The sequence below is a fragment of the Struthio camelus genome, chromosome 14 (genome assembly GCF_040807025.1).
Source record: "Struthio camelus isolate bStrCam1 chromosome 14, bStrCam1.hap1, whole genome shotgun sequence".
Classification (NCBI taxonomy): Eukaryota; Metazoa; Chordata; class Aves; order Struthioniformes; family Struthionidae; genus Struthio; species Struthio camelus.
The window spans coordinates 22,990,659-23,009,033 of NC_090955.1; the positions used below are offsets into that span (position 1 = coordinate 22,990,659).

The 18,375-nt window shown below is 46.1% G+C and overlaps 1 protein-coding gene and 1 long non-coding RNA gene across 2 annotated transcripts in view; one reads left to right on the top strand and one right to left on the bottom strand.

Moving 5' to 3' along the window:
* The first annotated feature begins 1,032 nt into the window (after positions 1-1,032).
* The window catches only part of DNAH1 (dynein axonemal heavy chain 1), a 79,142-nt gene continuing 61,799 nt past the window's right edge, over positions 1,033-18,375 (top strand). The window contains exons 1-15 of the mRNA XM_009667533.2: positions 1,033-1,394; positions 1,997-2,069; positions 4,647-4,821; positions 5,670-5,826; positions 6,340-6,472; positions 7,976-8,137; positions 8,653-8,905; positions 10,245-10,402; positions 11,215-11,426; positions 12,443-12,741; positions 13,783-13,933; positions 14,573-14,766; positions 16,127-16,352; positions 17,141-17,260; positions 18,037-18,119. Of these exons, the coding sequence (XP_009665828.2) occupies positions 1,122-1,394; positions 1,997-2,069; positions 4,647-4,821; positions 5,670-5,826; positions 6,340-6,472; positions 7,976-8,137; positions 8,653-8,905; positions 10,245-10,402; positions 11,215-11,426; positions 12,443-12,741; positions 13,783-13,933; positions 14,573-14,766; positions 16,127-16,352; positions 17,141-17,260; positions 18,037-18,119 (2,669 nt within the window). The 5' untranslated portion in view covers positions 1,033-1,121. The remainder of the gene's footprint in view (positions 1,395-1,996; positions 2,070-4,646; positions 4,822-5,669; positions 5,827-6,339; positions 6,473-7,975; positions 8,138-8,652; positions 8,906-10,244; positions 10,403-11,214; positions 11,427-12,442; positions 12,742-13,782; positions 13,934-14,572; positions 14,767-16,126; positions 16,353-17,140; positions 17,261-18,036; positions 18,120-18,375) is intronic.
* LOC138069216 (uncharacterized) lies at positions 10,055-13,603 on the bottom strand. The gene is made up of 3 exons (XR_011144060.1): positions 13,321-13,603; positions 11,822-12,137; positions 10,055-10,266 (listed from the first exon to the last, which is right to left on the bottom strand). It is a non-coding gene; the product is annotated as an uncharacterized lncRNA (long non-coding RNA).

An 18,375-nucleotide genomic window follows, 5' to 3' on the forward strand; every position in this document is an offset into this window, starting at 1 on the left:
GGGCAAGGTCTTTTTAATGATTTGTTGCAGCAAATTGGAAGACCCTGACACAGCAGCCTGCTGCAGACACTTGGTGTCCAGAAGTAAACAAGGCAGATGCATGGCCTTAGGAGGGGTGCAGAACACAATCTGTTAGCCACATAGGGCTGGATGAGGACTCTGGGCCTAGCCCTGAGCAGGAATTGATGAATAAGCTGCATCATGCTCAAGCGTAGCCTTGAGAAACACTGCGGAGATCTCTGACTCCTAATTTATAGGAATAAGCTATATGGATTTGTGTGCATCGTTACACTAGTATATGTGTGTGCAGGCTAGGGGGGGCTTGTGCCGCTTTATCTGTATTAATGAGTTACAGGAGTCGCCTCTGTGTGTTTAGACAAGCCTAAAATCAAGGGTTGCGTTTTTATCGTGCTAGAAGTCTGAGGGCTCCTCTTAATTAGTATTTCTCAGTGCATGAAGGCTTTTAAAACATAAAGCCGTACAGCTGTGATATTTGCCTGGACTTGCTATCTCCCAAGGTGGAAGAATAGAAACTATTTGTGAGCTGAGATAACCAGCAGAAATATCCCCTGCAGGAGGAGAGAGAGGGGAGCTTCTGGCTCTATTTTAATATTTGTCAGACCACGCTTAGACATCTCTTCTGAATTATTTAAATGAAAGGCTCAGACCTTGCATCTGGGAGTAGCTGTGTTGGTATCTAGGCCATAGCGTGCTCCCATTGGAGTCAAGTGTGACAAGATTTTTAAGGGATTTCAGTATAGCAAAAGTAGCAGTTCTGTTATAGTCCCAGTTTACTCAGATTCTCCTGGCAGCCTTTTGAATGCTGCCACAGATCTGGGATGCCCCTGCTGTTTCAGGAAAGCAGCTTTTCATGTGTATACTGCTGTTGTCCTCCTCCAAAACCCATTTGGAATAATAAAATGCTCTTTCCCTGGGGTTAGTGAGCCATCCAGTCAGCCACGTGAGACCGGTGGCCTCTGGGTCACGAAAGCAGTGCTCAGTACCGAAGCAGGGGGGTCGAACTCACCTTGTTACCCACTCATCCTCTTAGCAAGCCAACAATATCCAACACAGTGGGAGGAAGCGGAGGAGCGCCAAAGATACAGTGCTTAACAGGCTCAATGTCTTTCCGCTCTAGCAAGCCCAGGGTTGCATCACAGCATTGTTCCCCTAAGAAGATGGATAAAGCAAAGAAGGATTTGATGAACTCCCTCGGGAGGAGCCCCTATCCTCCCTATATCAGCAATGAGGCTTCCTGCTGGGACTGCAGTCCAGGAACAAGTTTATCTCCTTCCGATAGCAGTAACCAGGGGCCAAAAAGGAAAAACGTGGCTTTCAGACAAAAGAGTTTTTATTCTGATGTCCTCACCCCAGGAGCCTCCAACAACTTGGGGGTAAGTGCAAAGAGCAGTTCTTTTTCTACCACAGACCCTTTAAATGGAAAGACTTATGGTACACTTGGCTCAGAGAAATGTAGCTTTCACCCAAGGTCCTAGCCCTTCACTTGGGGCAGAGGCCTTTGTGCAAGACCTTGGCCCTCACAAAGTGAAGCCATAAGGCTCTTCCTGATCACGTTTGTGCTGCTGTCCTCGGTGGCCCTTGCTATCACTGCCACCATAATGTTGCCTGGGTTTGGGATGCCAGTGTGGCGTGGCAGGGCAGGGCAGGCACATAGTTGGGACTGCGGGTGATGTGTGGAAGTAAAACTCCAATGACTTCCTACCTCGGTAGGCCCCCGGTCGACATTTTGAGTTGATTTCCGACTGCACTCTGCTGACAAATCCCCTACTTCTGTGCATTGGGCTGAATTTTCTGGACGTTTGTACTTCTTTAAGCCTCTTCTAACCATCATTCACAGTTTCTGATTGTCCCTCAGGCTCTGGTAAAGTGGGTCTTAGTGTCTCATGCTGCCTGCAGTCCCCTTTGGCCCACTATCCCACTACGCTACGACTGTGTTTTGCTATCTCTGACGTTTCCCCCACATTATGTATTTCAGGATGTATGTGCTGGCCCCCATGTACACAAGGATTTGCTAAGACAGGCAGACCTCGAGCAGCACACCCCAAAAGGTAAATCTATTGAAAAGAAACATGGTGTGGCAGGAAATGGGACCATAACTCTTGAGGTTGCTAATGCTGAACGTGTTGGGAACTAGACTGTCAGCTGGTGACCGTAGGCTAGTGCGCTGCTTTCTTTCTCCTCTCAGTGCCAGGAATGGTGCTGAACTGCTTGAATGTCCCATGAAGAGTGAATTGCATTTAGAGGTGGAGTGAAGTGATCTGGCTGGGTGGTAGAACTGTGCTCCTTTTTCTGCTGTATATATGCATACCCCAGGGTTAAGGGTGCACTGTCTCTGGGAGCTGGATCCCACAGGCAGGCAGTGGCATATGTCAGGTGAGCACCGAGTTTATATGTTTTGCCCTTTCTATATGTATTATAATTGCGTACAGCGGAGCCAGCAATGCCCCCTTCCTGGTTATCCAGAGCAGTGAAAAGGGGCCTGTCCTCTGGAGCTGTATTCAGGGTCTGAGTAACCATAGTCAAAATCATGGTCCGCTCTCACTTATTCCTCTGCATTCAGCTGCGCCCCGGAGCTCCTTGTTCTGTCTAGACACAAGACAGCTATGTGTACACCAGGCTGCTGGTTCCACCTGCTTGCAACAGCTCGTTGTATCATGGCTACTCAAACATGGGCAGAGAGCGTAGTCAAAGGCCTACCAGCACTCCCCCAGCCCTCAGAGCATGCTTGGCGGTATGCATCATACATAGGCTGGCAGTGAGTGGGGAGAAAGTGTGCATGTGAGAGGATTCTAGTCTTAGAGAGAGATGGTAACTATATATATCACCCTCCTGTGCTTAGAAGTGACATTTATTTTCATGAGTGGGGAAAAAGGACTGCATCCTCAAGTGAGTCTTGACAAGATAGACGCATCCCTAACAAGTGGAGACAGATCCCTATTTATGATCGGCTGCTTCTTCAAGGGGGAAGAAGCCATCAGGCTGGAAATCTAAATGCAAATGGCACACTAAGTATTGATAGTGCACAAAGTGCCGTAATGAACGGTGCCATGGATTTTGCAACAATAGTGACAAAATTGGAATAGTTGCGCTCCCTGACAAGAAATATGAATCAGGACCATTCTCCAAAGATCCTGAGCAAGAGAGATGCGTGAGGCTAAAGGAGTTGTAGTAAACCCTCCGCATTTTATGGATTCCCCAAAATTATCATAAGGATATATGTTGGTATGGACAGTGCCAATGTTTAGGATCATATTTATTCCAAGCTAGGAATCCTGAGGGAGGGGAATAGAGAGAGGAGCCTGATCAGTTGCTATCTCCTTTAGTCCCTAAGCAGACAACGTACAGCTACAAAGGTTGTGTCAGGGACCGTTTTAGAAGGGCTAAGGGAATGACCTCTTAAAGCACCCTTTCTGTACTCCATCATCCTGAAATATCCCTGGCTTCAGCACCATTGGCTGCAGTGGCAACAGTGAGGTGCACAGTGGTTCCTACAGTTGGGTGCCCTCTCCCATACACAGCTCTACACAATTGCTTTGAAGTCAAGGGTCTCTGCTCTGACACAGGCAGAAGCACACACCAACAGGGTGAAGGACTGGGTCCAAAACTTAACATCCACAACACCCACTTATGAGCCAGAACATTAAGTTTCTCCATGGTCAAGTGTATAAGTTCATCAAGTGAAGACCTCTCACTCCACCAAAATCTAATTTCAGCTCAATGGTTAGCTCTGCCTAAGGAATAGTGCTTTTTAAAGCTTGCATGCAATTACTTAATTTAGGCTAAGTTTCAAATTCCTAGTTTGCTACAGTTCTATTATTTGCAGTTAGCAATGACTTGTTTAGCAATCTAAACAGTTTGGTTTATTTATGGAGTAAATGACATGGTTTAATTTCAGCCAGTTCTTGGAAATGCATGCTTTTTGCTTAGTCCAAATTCCCATTGAAAACATTTCGCCAAATTCTGAAACTGTTAGCTGTTTAACTTGGTCCTTGCTCATGCCACTGCTGAGCTGAGTGGGAGGTTCTCTTGAGCAAGAACTGAGAAGAGGTTTGTCCTGAATGAGGTGTGAATAGGGATTTCAGAACATAAAGACGACCTGAGCAGCTCTCTCCTGAAATACTCATAACCCCTTTATCACCGTTTTGTCCGAGTTCCCCCCTGCTACTACTGACTCTTGCTCTCATAGCATCCCAGGGAGGCAGGAAGATCCCACCCCACGCTGAGGGTGGGGAACGCCATGCACTAGAGACCAGTAGGTTGCCCAAGATCACATAGACAGTCTGTAGCAAAGCTGGGAATTGAATAGCGCTCCTTAGACCCTGGTCAGCGCCCTTCCAGCTCATACAGTGCTGTAATCCTCAGTGGAGGCCGAGGATTTTGATCATCATTTTGATATTGGAAAACTATAGTGACACATTGCACCAGGAAAAAAGGTCTTTTATCTGTCTGTATGGGAGAATGAAAGTCTGGTTCCCCCTTGCTGTCTGCTTGATTTCTCTCACTCACAAAACTAGTGAAGTGATTCCTACAGACAATCCAGGAAACAGCAAGTCCTCCTGTATGTAGGTGTGTAAAGCAGAATAATGCTTTCTGACTTCAGTCCTTTGTTTCTATTTGTCTCTCAGTCACAACCTTCAAGACACCTGACGACTTTGGAAGTTGCCTGAAGAAGCAAGTGATTGGACCAACCACTGAGATCCTCATCAAGTCAGATTTCCCACTACAGGCATTTAAGCCCAAAGTGCAGATTCCCTTCCAAAGGCTTCCAGGGCAATGCCCTCGGAAGGTTGAGATAGAGAGGTAAGTAACGAGAAAGTGGCTAGAAACATCATTATGGAACGGACCCAGCAGACTGGGGTATTGATTTTTGCCTTCAAGGCATGGTATATCAAAAGTCTTTAGAAAAACACTGGCCTATAAGGAGATTGTGTCACCTCTGGGATTGTATCACAGACAGCACTATTAGCTCAGAATTGATCCCATATAATCATCATTTCTGTGGCAAAACTGCTCAGAAAGTTCACATTTCTTCCTGACCCCAGTGCCCCTTGCTGTTTCCTTGCTATGTGCCTGTGTCCCACCAGCTGAGCCAACTGAATTGTTGGTGTGGAAGTTCCTGAAGTCAATCTGTGAAGTGATCCACATAAGAAAAAGAAAGAAAGAAAGAAAAGGAAACAAAAACCCCTTTTGGTGAAGAAAGGAAGCCTTGCTGCTCAAAAAAATCATAAGGTAGAACAACTCCAGTAGGGGCCACGGGGAGCAAAACATGGATCCACCAGATCAATAAAAGAGAATGTTCTGCAGGATGTGAGATAGGAAAGCAGACTTCAGTGATCCAGCTGCTTGCTGCCTGAGGGGCTGATCCCCACAGCAGTTGCTTTGGATTGAAACCAGATGCCTCTCCCTATCAGCTCAGTTCAGTGTCCAGAGCTAACTGATAATTATTATTGGCAACAGGCATAGGCTGACAGTGGAGCCTTCTGCAGTCCCACTTTTGGCGTGTTGGCTTGTTTGATTTTAAAGCTTCAGTTATCTCTTATGCCTCCTGGGGAGCCTGCAACACAATGGTGCCAGGGGCTGTGGGGTTATAAGCACGGGAGCCACTTCAGGCTCATTAAGTGGTTACTTTCCCATCCAACTCAAAACAGGAGAAGAAGGTTATATCTCAGCCTCGATATTGCTCAGCTCTTAGCCATTGAGGGGATAGACTCCAATCAGCTGATGCCAAGGCACCACGAGCCTGACAATATGCCAGCTATTGAGGATAAGAGAGATCCTGTCTTTCCCATCTACCTTCCACTAAAGGTAAGAGAGTACATTTGGTAGTCTTTGCAATCCATCTCATTGCTGATACCACAGGATTTTTCTGAGATTCGCAAGACACTTAGAAGTCATTGATATGGGGTTTGGGCCCTGAAGAATCTGTGTAAGATGCTTAGAGTCTGTAGGTTGCCCACAGCTTCCATCAGAACTGATAGCCCTTGAGGAGGCTCCTCACTGTCACTTGTGTGTCCAAAGAAAAGATGTCTCATGTTTGCTTCTGGATGCAGCAAGTCAGCACTATTTTTGCATGAGACCTCTCCAGACCGTAGTCTCTGCTGGTGCCTGCTCCCTGGGAAAGAACTAGAGGTATAGATATTGCTGTCTGGGAGAAGGTTGTTGATCAAAGGTCTGTGCAACTTTCGTACCTTGACTGGTTTCCCTTCTTATAGCCCATTTAGGAACTGCATGTTAATTCTCCTCTCATTAAATTTTGTATCAGGATATTTTATTCTCTCTGAAACAAGACTTCATTTCACTCATGTCCTGGCTTTTTAGATATTTGACAATGAAGAGTATGACTGCCGAACTCCAGAAGAGTGGATCTTGCTAGGATCGGAGCCAGGATCTCACGACAGAAAACCAGTCCCTGGAAAAGCTCTTTTACCTACAGATGATGTACTGGGACATGGTAAAGCTTGGACGAAATACTGCTCAAGTTGAGGGAGGGGAGCTAATAATTACAGGCCCATTGAGCAGAAGGGAACATTTAGATTCTGATGAATGCTGTTCTAATCAATGGAAAAGCAATAGCTCAGTCTGAACAGGCTCAAGCAGTTATAGCAAGAGACCAGGAATCTGGACAACTGTCAGTCCTGCCCTGGATTTAACCATTCCTAGTTTTTTAGGAGTAGCCTCTGACTTTTCCCCACCTGTTTCTGTGCCTGGAAGTCAGTACAGTCAAAATGTTGAGTGTTTTATCGATGTATTGGTCCCATCATGGAGTTAGGTAGGTACCTGAACAGAGTATCTTCTGCCTGGGTTTCACTGAGAGCGCAAATTGAAAGTCAAGTTCACATTGCTCAGAAAATCCAGGTAGTTCTGTGATCTGGAGTTAATTAAGTAACAAAGACATCTGCTGTTCTCCTGTCACTCAGAGCCTTCCCAATGAGAAAGCATCCCTGGGTACACCTATACTGGAGTCTAGTTTCGACTGCAGCTCATATCAACACATCTGTACTAGCTTTAAAGTGTAGGAACTGGCATAGGTGCCTACCACAGCACTGGGACAACCTCCTAAGGCTTGGTTGACTGCAAAACCTAGGCAGGAAGCTGGGTGAATCCTCAGGCAGCCTGCACGTGGTGGCTCGGCTCTGCTTGCTCTGTCTGCCTGTATGCAGCTGCCCTGGGGAACACTATACCTGAGCAATTCCCAAATTGAATAGACTGCTCTGGGCACAAGTAGCCAGACCCTCTTGGCCCTGGGGAAGGTGAGATTACTGGCATCCATATAGTGCCAGCACTGTTGCAAATGTCTACAGCTCAGAGCAGCGGTTAATGGCGTCCGTTGTTGCCTTCATTACAATGCTATCCTTGCCATTTTCTGCTTAGCACCTCCCAACATTTAAGAGCTGGACACCTCAGGAGTAACCCAGAGAAATAATAGGTTGGACTAAGACACAGGGGTTTGCACACGCTCTCAAACAGAAGAAGGAGAATTTGTGTGTGGAGGGGGACACAGCTAGAGCCTCTCCTGGGAAAGGATAACGGGATCCCCACAGAGCCTGTGTGGGTAACAAGGGGTCCTGGATTAAGGGAAGGAGGAACTGGGAAGCACAGAGAACCCCAGGCATGGGCTGAAAGACAGGATGTTGTGGCATGCAAAACCCAAGCGTGGGGCTATGGCTGGGAAGAGTGGGTCAGAGTGCCTAAAGCAGGAGATGGGAGGATGGCCCACATGGAGAAGAGGAGGGAAATGGAGGGTGCTGGTGTGTGCAAATAGTTGGAAACGCTGAGCTGTGAGACCTGAGTTCATTATTTAGTTGATCACTGCAGAAATTATCTGAGATCGATGGACAGAGATTCATGATAATAAATGAATCTGACTGCAGCCCCACCAATCTGATCAGGAAACTATTTGCTGCAGCCCTCAGGAGAATGGACTAACCCTCTTTTAATGCTTGACTCCTCTCAGAGGACCCCAAAAGCCAGAAGTTAATCTACAAATGGACTGATGTCGGTGTTCTGGATTATGACAAGGAGACAAAGCTCTACTTGGTCCATAAAACAGATGAAAAGGGGCTGGTGAGAGATGAAGAAGGGAGACCCATCCTCAACGGAGGAGTAACTCCAGAAGGTGTGTTCCTAGAAAGACCATCTGGAAGCTGGCATATAATCTGAGAGCCAGTCCATTACCCACACTGGTCCTAGGTATATATAGAAGGGAGGTCAGGAAGTCATTTAATCCCTCTCCCTGCATCATTTTGACAGATGTCTGTTTAACCTCTCCCGAAAACCTTCCAGGGGAGAGAACGCCACACCTTGTTTGGACAACCTATTTGAAGCCTTTCCTGTGGAGATACCTTTCCTTTGTCTCTCCCCTGCCTTCAAGAAAAGTTCAATATTGGTCTTCCTGAGCCAGTGCAGGGTACCGACAGGTTAAGATGAAGTACCCACCTTTTGAGAGGTTTGGGGATGCCGCTAATTCCATGCAACTGTCTGTTGCTGTCCTCAGATCCAGTGCCTCATTTTGGTCTCCAGTGTGCCAACCCAATTATATTGTCAGTCAACTAGCTACTGTCAGCACTGCAAACCATTCTGATGGTTTTTTCTTATCTGTAGACTCTTGTAAGCTTTACCTTCATTTCCCAGGAAGAGTCCCATTGCTGCCATGTCAGTATTGGGTGCCACGAGTGTGCCTGCTGTTTCTGGCTGAAGATCCCCGGGTGTTTGCTCAGCGGGTAGTTTCTGCCAACAGCTTGCGTAAGAAGACACAGGCGCTGCTGCTTTACCACCTGTATGTGGACTGCATGCCTACAGATGGACTGAACAGCATCAACGAGAAGAGCCTGGGGAAGATGAAGCTATTGGCTATGCATACTCCCAACCTGAAGAAAGAGAAGCGGTAAAGTATCAAGTACACGTCTTGGCTCTCAGCCTACAGCTCATTAACATTATAAGGCTTCACAGGGATGCAGAATGGTTGGCAGCACAGGCAGATCATAGCCCATGAGTCTCATCTGGTTTCCAGTCTGTGCGTGCCATCCTCTTGCCCAGAGCTTCATCAGACATAGGTAGGATGAGAACTCTAATGGCATATGTGCAGGACAGGTAATCTGCTCATGCTCCCAGACAAAGTAGATATATTTCACACGTAGATCTACTGAGCCATGCTTGCACCCACAGTTGAGTGGCTTTCAACAGCAGGAAGGCTGTACAGCACTGGCCTGGCTGACCTTGCCACATCCCTGCTCTCTGCAATTCCACGAATACAGGCCAGCTTAATGCTGAGAGAGGGCTGCACACTTTCAAGTACAGTCCCTAACAGCTTCCAGGACGCAGATCAGTCATTTCTACACTGATCTGCAGACCACCAGCTGTCTCCAGAGTGTTGACAATTGTCTGCTGGTGGCTCTTCTCCCTGTCAACAGCCACTAAAACAAATCAGAAGACCTGCACAGGGAACTGGTGGAACAAACAGAACAGGAGATCTCCACCTGGGTACAAATAAGTGTCCCCCAGACAGTGTCTCTTTGAAATGCATTCTATATCAGGAAGGAGTTTTAAGAGTCCCTGGGCTGATGAATCATGAGCCATTGGTAGTGTTACTGGGAACGAGCCGTGACTGATTGCCCTGCTCAGAGACAGGAAGGTGTGAAGGGTTGCGTGGTCTGCCAGCCTGAACTGGAAAGAGAGTAATTGGTCTCTGTTGGTGAGCAGAAATATAGACAGAAAGAAAAGCACCCCGTCTGCTTGAGGTGAAAAATTATAACTTCACAGGACAGACAAAGCAAAGGTTCAGCACTTACACACATGTCCTTGGTCAGGAAACTGGTGTCCTCAAGAAACGTTCAGCAGATGTTTGGGAGGACAGTCCAGGTTGCCCACTTTCCTGCAATTACCAGACAGCTTCCTCAGTTCTTGGTTATTTCCCCTCCTCTCTGTAATGCTTCTCTCCCAACAAAACAGCTACTGGACATTTTACTTTGACCAGAAAAAACACTTTAGAACACTGCAGTCCTAGTCCCAGGTCTCTACTTACCTCTCTCATTAAACCTCCAGTTGATAGCTTTGCTGGCTGCTCCATTGTCTACACAGCTCTCCTCTGCATTTGGTAGTGGGTGAGCTGCTGGGTTAACAAATCCAGGAGAAGTGATTGAAGGGTGGATTTTGGAGTAAAGGTACAGACGTGCAGTTTTGCTCAAACACTGCGGATTATCATTGGTTCCATGTCCTTGTAACAGGGTATTAGACTGTTTGTGCTGCCTGGAAAAAGAAGTGAGTTTAGACTATGAACGCACGATGAACAGGATCAGCTTCGACAGAGTTGTCATTTCCAAACCTCAGACGTTTTCTTATGTTACGCTGCCAGACAAAGAAGAGGAGAAAGTGCCAGAGAAAGGTATGGGACATAGCGAAGAAGTTTGGACTCTGGCGTGGAATAGGACCTGTACCTATGACAGGATGCATACTTTGTTGCAGAAACTCTCAGGTTCACATTGATGATTAGGGCTCATAAGAGACCACCGCAGGAGATGATATGGGACTTTGGAGTATATCTGCTGTTTTTAAGGATGCATTTGCATATTCAGGTTACCTCAGTATAACCCATTACCATCCATCAGCTGTAGTTGCAGTAACTCTGCAAGTGCACCGTTACTGGCACCAAATGCAAGGTAATGTGATTAGCGTAACTGCCTTCCACTCTGTGTTAGGGCTCACTGCCTTTCATTTGCTGCACTCAGCTGTGGCATAGCTCAGGCATGAAAGAAGACCCAAGCTCTTTTAGACCCCTAGGCTGGAGTAAAATGGCCATAGAAAAAGGAGGTTTGTCCATGCACTTCTATCTTCCAAAAGTGGGAAGATGAGTGGCCTCTTACCAGATGAGATGACTCAGATGAGCCTTGAAGCCTCAGAGAGAAGCCCCTCAATCCCCCTGTTCTTTATCATGGAAGCTTCATGAGCCAAACCCTCAGGGACATCAGGGACCAAGACAGTCCCTCAGCCTCTAATGGAAGGCTGCAGAAAGTTTCAGAGCAGACTCTTTCATCCAGCCATCTGCTGCAACTGCTTACGTGTTAAGGCCCATGCACAGAAGGAGAGTCTATCTCACAAGCCCTGTCCTGTAAGGGAGTTGTGCTAGAAGCTATTCCTCTCAAACAGGAATTGCAATGGCCATTGCAGGCAATAACACGTTCTTTTGTCTGGTGCCAGGGCTCATCTACATTCCAGACTATCCTTTTGACGAGCAACGAGGACACTTCAGTTTCATCTCGCTCCTGACCAGGCCAGAAGTCATCCTTGCCCTTACACAGGTGCAAGATGAGTGCAACAAGGCAGCTACCATGTCTCTGTTCCACTCAACCTTAGCCAAGCAGGTCCGCTTGGAGGAGTTTGAACAGATCCAGACCCAGACCTTCACTCAGGTGAGAGAAGAAAACTTTGGGGGGGGACACATGGGGCAGCCAACAGAGCTCTCAACATGTATGAGACAGACTCAGCAACTGCTGACTGCCTAGAAATGGATGAGCTTTCAAAGGAGAGATATTGTGGGTGGGGGAGGGAGGAATTTGCATCCTCAAGCATCACATTTATCAGGAAGCGGGGAGAATGGGATGAGGGAGCCATAGCCTCTCAGTCAGCAGCAGCCAGTGCCAGCCATGCTCTTAGTCATGCTTTGAACATGACTTCCAAGTGCCAACAAACAGACTAGGAAAAAAATTGTAATTCTGTGGTAACTCACCAGAAGATTTTAATGCCATCTAAAGGAGTGGTTCGTTGCACACTGGATATGGCCACACAGAGCACCCACGTGACTTACCCAGAGTTCTGCAGTAAATCAGTGGCAGAGGGCATATGCTGGTCCTTCCCAGTCCCGCGCTGTTTCCGCAGGGTAGCGTTGTCATCTCCTTTGCGACTGAGGGTGTATTATTGCACACAAACAGCAGCTGTCTGTGGAACAAAAGTGACGCTTGGTGGTATTTTAATAAATTAAAACACTGCAGGCTGCTGCTGCCCTTGGCTGCTTCCCCTCACTTATCAGGAGTAGACAAAACTCTGTCCTTCACTTGCTCGCCATACTGTATACGCAACCTCTTCTGAAGGACCCTGACACAGGCAGCTCCTGAGATACTGTTCTGCAGAAGAGAGAACGAAAACGAATGACTGTGATAAAAAGAAATAATAGAGCTCTCCTGCTTTTTAGTATGGGGCTTTCTTTCTGTAACGCTTTTGTCACTGAAGGAGATGTGTGGCCACACTCAGATGCTATGTGTGTGTGTGCATGCATTTGAGGGCTATTGTTTAGCTGCCGCCACTCTGAGAATGCTTTTTCTTTTTCACAGCAGAGAAAGGTCCAGCATTCCCAGCTATAACCTTTGCCGTGCTGTTTTTCCATCAGCTCTTGGAAGATTACACAGCTTGCTTTGTTTCTTTGCCCTAGGTTCAGATGTTTCTCAAGGATACTTGGATCAATACTCTAAAGATTGCAATAAAGAGCTGCCTGAGAGATATAGGCAAAGGCTGGTACAACCTGGAACAGAGCAACTGGCATGTCTACCAGATGTCCAAGCTGCATAAGCTGATGAAGCGCATCAAATTCAACCTGCAGGACTCTGTGCGCACTTTGGTTCAGAACTCACTGGTCAACTTCACCCAGCTTTTACTGGATGCTTGCCATGGTGTCCTGAATTGCTCAGAGGATATAGAATGGGGAGACGACCTCATCAATAGTCCATACAAGTAAGGAAGGGAGAGAAAAGGTCAAAGAATGGAAAGAGCAGAGAAGTGAAGTGCCATTTTCTTACTAATTACCTTCTTTGAAAGTAAGCTTTGTACTGGATAGGGGCTTTAGGTTGGGCTGTTCCCCTCACCCTGCCATCTGACCCTGCCCCTTATTTGCCTGGGTCTGGGGGAACAACGCGGGGCTGGCTGCTCTATTAGCACAGATTTCAAGTTGCTGCCTTAGCGGTGTGAGTTAGCCCATCAGAACCAAGGTCTGCCCCTTTGACCTACTGTTCTTAAGATTAGCAAATGAACGTTTCCAACATTCTTGAGGAAGCATGTAATAACAGGCTAGCTTCTTTCTGGAGCCCAGGATGAGGAATACCAGGAAACTTTATGGCTGGTTAATTCCATTCTTGGATTAAAACTCAGGAGTGGAACCTGTCCTGGGATCTCTAACGTATACCAAACTCAGGTTGTCACCACGCCTGGGAATTTTTTCCTTTGAGTATTACTTTAACGATTACTGCACTTCATGTTATTAAAAAGGAAGGTTTAGAAAATAAAAACAAGGAGAAAAAAAAGCCTGCCACTTACATGAGGCCTGGACCAGAGACTTCGAAATCAGTGAAAGTCTTGACATTGACTTCAGCTGATTCTGAACCATGCTGGTGAAATGTGAGATTGGAAGAGGTCAGTATTAACTTCCACAGGGTGTGTTTTAGAAGTACATTGGAGGTGTTGCACCCCTGATTTGAAGAGCTTCTGCAGTTTCTCTGTAAGGCAGCTCTGATTCTCATCAAAAGGTTATGACTTCTGGGGATTCTGGTATGTCGTCATTGCCACTCCTTTTTTCTTATATAGACAAGAGGTCTCAATGTCTTTACTGGTAACTTCAGAGTACAGTGTGTCCTGCCTCCATCTGCATGGGACAAGCCTCCTCTACTCTGCTTTCCTCTCCTTTCCAGCAGGCATTAAAGCATCGAGATGATAGCAATATTGTCACGTGCCATTTTCTCAAAAAGCAGCTCTGTCATTCCTCATCTCTTCCCACTGCAGACCGCGAAAGAATCCGCTCTTTGTAGTAGACCTGGTGCTAGACAGCAGTGGTGTTCACTTCAGCACCCCCGTGGAGAACTTTGAAAAGTCCCTAATTTCTCTGTTCAATAAGGGAATCCTGGTGACCCACACTGTCCCACAGTTGGAGAAGGTAAGTTTCTCTGCATAAACAATGATATAGCTGTGCAAGTCTCTTCAGTGGAATGCATCTTGGCATAGGCATCTCCAGTCTTGTACTGAGGGAGAAAACTGCGGAAGCACGTAACTGGGAATCTAGTTTAATTAATTTGAGCACAGCACTGCACTAATGCACTTCTACTCAGACAGGATTTCTCCGTGTGCCCCAACTCTGTAACTATTCTACACAGTTTAAATCTAGCCTGAATATCTCTGTTTTGGTGCTGGAGGGCTCTATGGAGACATGTCCTAAGCAGCCTGGTTGCCTTGACTGCATGGCAGCTGGTAAAAGCAGACTCATAAGCAAATAGCACCTTTTCCCATGCCATCAATCTGCTGCAGATCTCTTCTGCATATGCATCCTTCTCCCTATTACCACGGAAGACCTACCTCCCTAGATCCTCTTTCTTTGGGGAGTAACGTAAAACTAATAAAACAATTCCTGACATGATGCAGAGGGATGGACTGCATGACTTCTCAAAGATGCGACTAGTGATTGTCTCACCCCTCTCCTGGGACAACCCTGTGGAGAACAGCTGAGGTCTCTTCCCAAGCTGAACAGCATGGTTAACTTTGCTAGCCCTGAATGACCTTTCCCCTTGCACTCTTCCAGTATGTGTTGGAGAACCTATTTATCACGGGCACACCCTTGCTGGAATCAGTGGACCTGCACGAGCCAGCAGTGGAAAAACTACGTGAAGCTATACGATCTGCCATGCAAAAGGCACTGGGCCCCCTCCAAGCCTATGCCAAGAAATATGAGAAGTTCCTAGAGCTCAATAACAATGACATCCAGTTCTTCGTAAAGTAAGTGGCATCTGACAGAGGCACCTCTGATCCAAACAGCAAGCCTTTTCAGAAGCTGTTGTGCAGATGTGGCAGGAATGCAGGACCTGTTCTGAGCCCACAAGTGTGGGTGACATACCTCAGATATACATATCTGAGATCAGACAGCCATGGGAGACAGCCTCTGGCTGTGGGCAGTGGCCCGTGCTTTTAAAGGAAACTGGTGGTGGCAGTGAGAATTTCTCCCCTCCTCTGACAGCACTCACATTCATGTCATATTTATAAGTTGAATTGGAGATATTACTGGCCATAAAAGTGACTCATCCTGTTTGAAAATCCAATTAGCATACCTGATTCTGACCTCCTTCAAACAGTGTCTGTTCAGGCTGATAACATTCTATAGAAAGTAATGTTTTTTTTCCAGCCTGTTTTCACTGCCGAAACTCTTCTTCACACCTGTGCTGTCCTTCAGCCTCTATTACTTTAATGGTCTTCTTTTTAGGCTTCCTGTTTTCTCCGGTCAGTCCAAACACTGGTATCGAAGCCCTTTTTCCTCTCTTGTTATTCCAGCATCATTAGCTCACAAATCCCACCTGACAAATTCCTGTCTCCTCCCAGAACACATTCAAGTGCCTGACCTCCCCCACGGTGCCTCCCCTTGCCTCAATGCCTTTCTTCTCTCTCTTTTTTTTTTTTTTTTCCACACTCCTTTTCTGCAGCTAAAACATTTTGTGCTCATATGTCCGCTCCTCACACCAACTGTGCTTTAAAAACCATTGCAGACTTGAGTCAGCGCCTTCCCTTTCTCCCTCAGGTTCCTCAGGTGCTTAGCAGTCCTGTGTCTTCTTGCATATGCATCTTCTGTCACAGGGGGTCTGTCTAGTGTGCTGCGTGGGTACAGCTGCACTGCAGGCAGGCATAGGCAACCTGGCTTCATCTGCGTGGAGATGGTAACAGGAGCAATGAAGAGAGGACCACAGAGGCTTTAATGCAGGCTGGTAACCCAAGTAGATGGATTGGTCTCTGCTGACATGGTACACTTGACACTGAAGCCTGTGTGATGTCTTTGCCACTATAGTTCTCCATGTTAATTGAAAGCTAGCACTCCTGTACTTTGCTGTGATATACAAACACTCATTTCCTGTGTAAGCATATCTTTGGTTGTAAAATCTAGAAGGCATTGGCAGCATCGCAGTCTTGGTTGCAAAAAGTCGTATGCATTGAAACGGATGCATGTTTCTGATCACAGTAAACCGATTCATTGTTAATTTCATCTCTGGGTGTTTTGGATGGGCGTGTGTGGACGTCCTGTGAACAGTCTCGATGTTCAAATAATCTTCAGGTCACATTGCTTTGTCTTTGTTGGTGTTTTTATTTACAGAGACTACCAAGAGCAATGTCCATCAGCCCAGGAGGTAAGGAGGATAGTAATCATGCATTTGTCTGAAAAGGAGAACGTGGATAACACCCTACCGAGCTCCATTGTCATTGGTCCCTTCCACATCATCACAGAAGGTGTTAAGCAAAAACTGTCTGAAAAATACAAAGCACTTGCTACTTCCATATTGGACATTCTGGCTAAAAACCTCCATTTGCAAGTGGAGAACGTAAGTTGCCTGGTTCAGTAGCCTATCTCAGTGTCTTGTCTTTTGTGTTTGTGAAATGTCCAAAAGACAGCAACTGAGGATACATTATAAGGAGTACATTTTATAGATTGCATTAGAGTGTTAAGTTAAAACCAAACAAAACCAAGAAGACCAGAAGAGGTGAGATATTCAGAGTCAACCAAATAAAATATTAAGTGCATTTAATAAATGATGTGCCTGAAAGCTGTATCTCTTGAGATAGGAGTCTTCAAGACTCCACCATCTCATAAAATGTGTTGTGGATTGAAAAGATCTGCCTAGCAGACAGCTGGGAGTACCTTCTGAGTGCTCTCATGATAACTGAAATAGACAACCCTCTGGCAGATGCAATTGTCTGTAATTCAGTTACTGCCATCATTTGGAACCTGTGGTTCCTCCTCTTTTTTTTTTTTTTCTGGCAGTCTCATTCCATCAGAGCTCAAATGAGATGGATGGAAAAGATTGAGGGGGAAAACAAAAAACAAAAAGAACTGCACTGGGTACTCATCCCTTTAGACCACTTTTGGAGCAGGACATGGGTGGATCGTAGCTGGTTTTTGAGTTTGCCCCTTAGAGATTAATTGCTTGGTTTTAAAAGGTATCGCTTAACTCAGTTTTGGTGGACTCCGATGGGAGTCATGAGCTCAGAGCCATGAAAACTTTTGCTGTGGTTTGTTGATGGAAGAGGTCAGTCATCATCTGGATGAAATTCATTAGGCACATGGTGAAGCTGCATATCTGCAGTGGTGGTCTTTTGTGTTGTCCTGCAGATCTGTGAAGCATACAAAGCCACCAGCTGGAAAATGCATGAGAAACCAAACAGCATTGAGGAGCTATCTGAGCTGCGAGAGTGGATGAAGGGAGTCCCCGAGCAGCTGACTGTGCAGGAGGTAGGGCACATTCTCCTGATGGACAAAGAACACCAAGGAAGGTGGAGTGGAAACTTGATGATGCAATGTACGGAGTCTCAGAAGCACAATTCCACTTTTTTGCTTATATGTCTATGCATGCAAGACCATAAGATTCCTAGCTATCTGACTGAAAAACACATACCATGAATGCTAGCATCTATGCAAAACAACTTAACGTAGCAGTTAAAAACGTTGTGTTAAATGACTTGTGTATGCTTTCTGTTACCTTGATGATCTATTCTCCATTTGTGTACTGTGTTTTCTGAAAATTAATGCTGTTTTAAAGGAAATATTTCCACTACCAAATGCTAGTATTGCTGTTAGCCTATTTATTCTAACAGGACATTTTAGTGCCACGTTATCTCAAAGCAATTTGCAAAGGAGATCTCCTCCCAGCTGAACAAATGGGGCAACCAAGGCATCAAGCTGTAAGCTGACTTGCCCATGCCAAGGGAAGAACCTGCAGGATAACCCTGAACACTCAATTTCTATCCAGCACTTTATCCACTAGGTCACACTTCTTTTCATTCACATGTAACAGAGGACGATATGATGGTATGATCATTCATACTACAAGGGGTTGGAAATCCATTCCCACTGTTCATATAGCAGAGAAGCAGCCTAAAGCACATTAAGTGTGTGTGGCTAACACCCTTCAAAGGCATCTCATGAAAATGAGGTATACTGCAGAGAGTTGTAATCAGTACAGTCTGAAGGTGTCTATTTTATGTCTTTCTCTCTCTCACTCTGTGAAGGAACTGATCAAGGAAGTCATGGAAGATTACGAGGTCATGGAGGAATTCCTTTACAACCTTACCCAACAAGATTTCACTGCAAAGTGAGCACAAGGCATTTCTCCCACTGTCAAAGTGGAACACGTTTCAGCAGTTACTACTCTCAGCACTTCAGGGGCTGATGTGTCTATCAAGGACTCCGGCAGAACTTTAAAGTGCCTCTCAGGCTAGATGAGCACAGACCTCCTGAAATGAAGCTTATAGAGAAGCATGGATTCATGCTGTCTTCTGGCCTGGGGCAAGGCAAACTGGTAGCTATTAACCTCTTTAACATATCAAAGCTCTTTTCTTGTTTCTTTG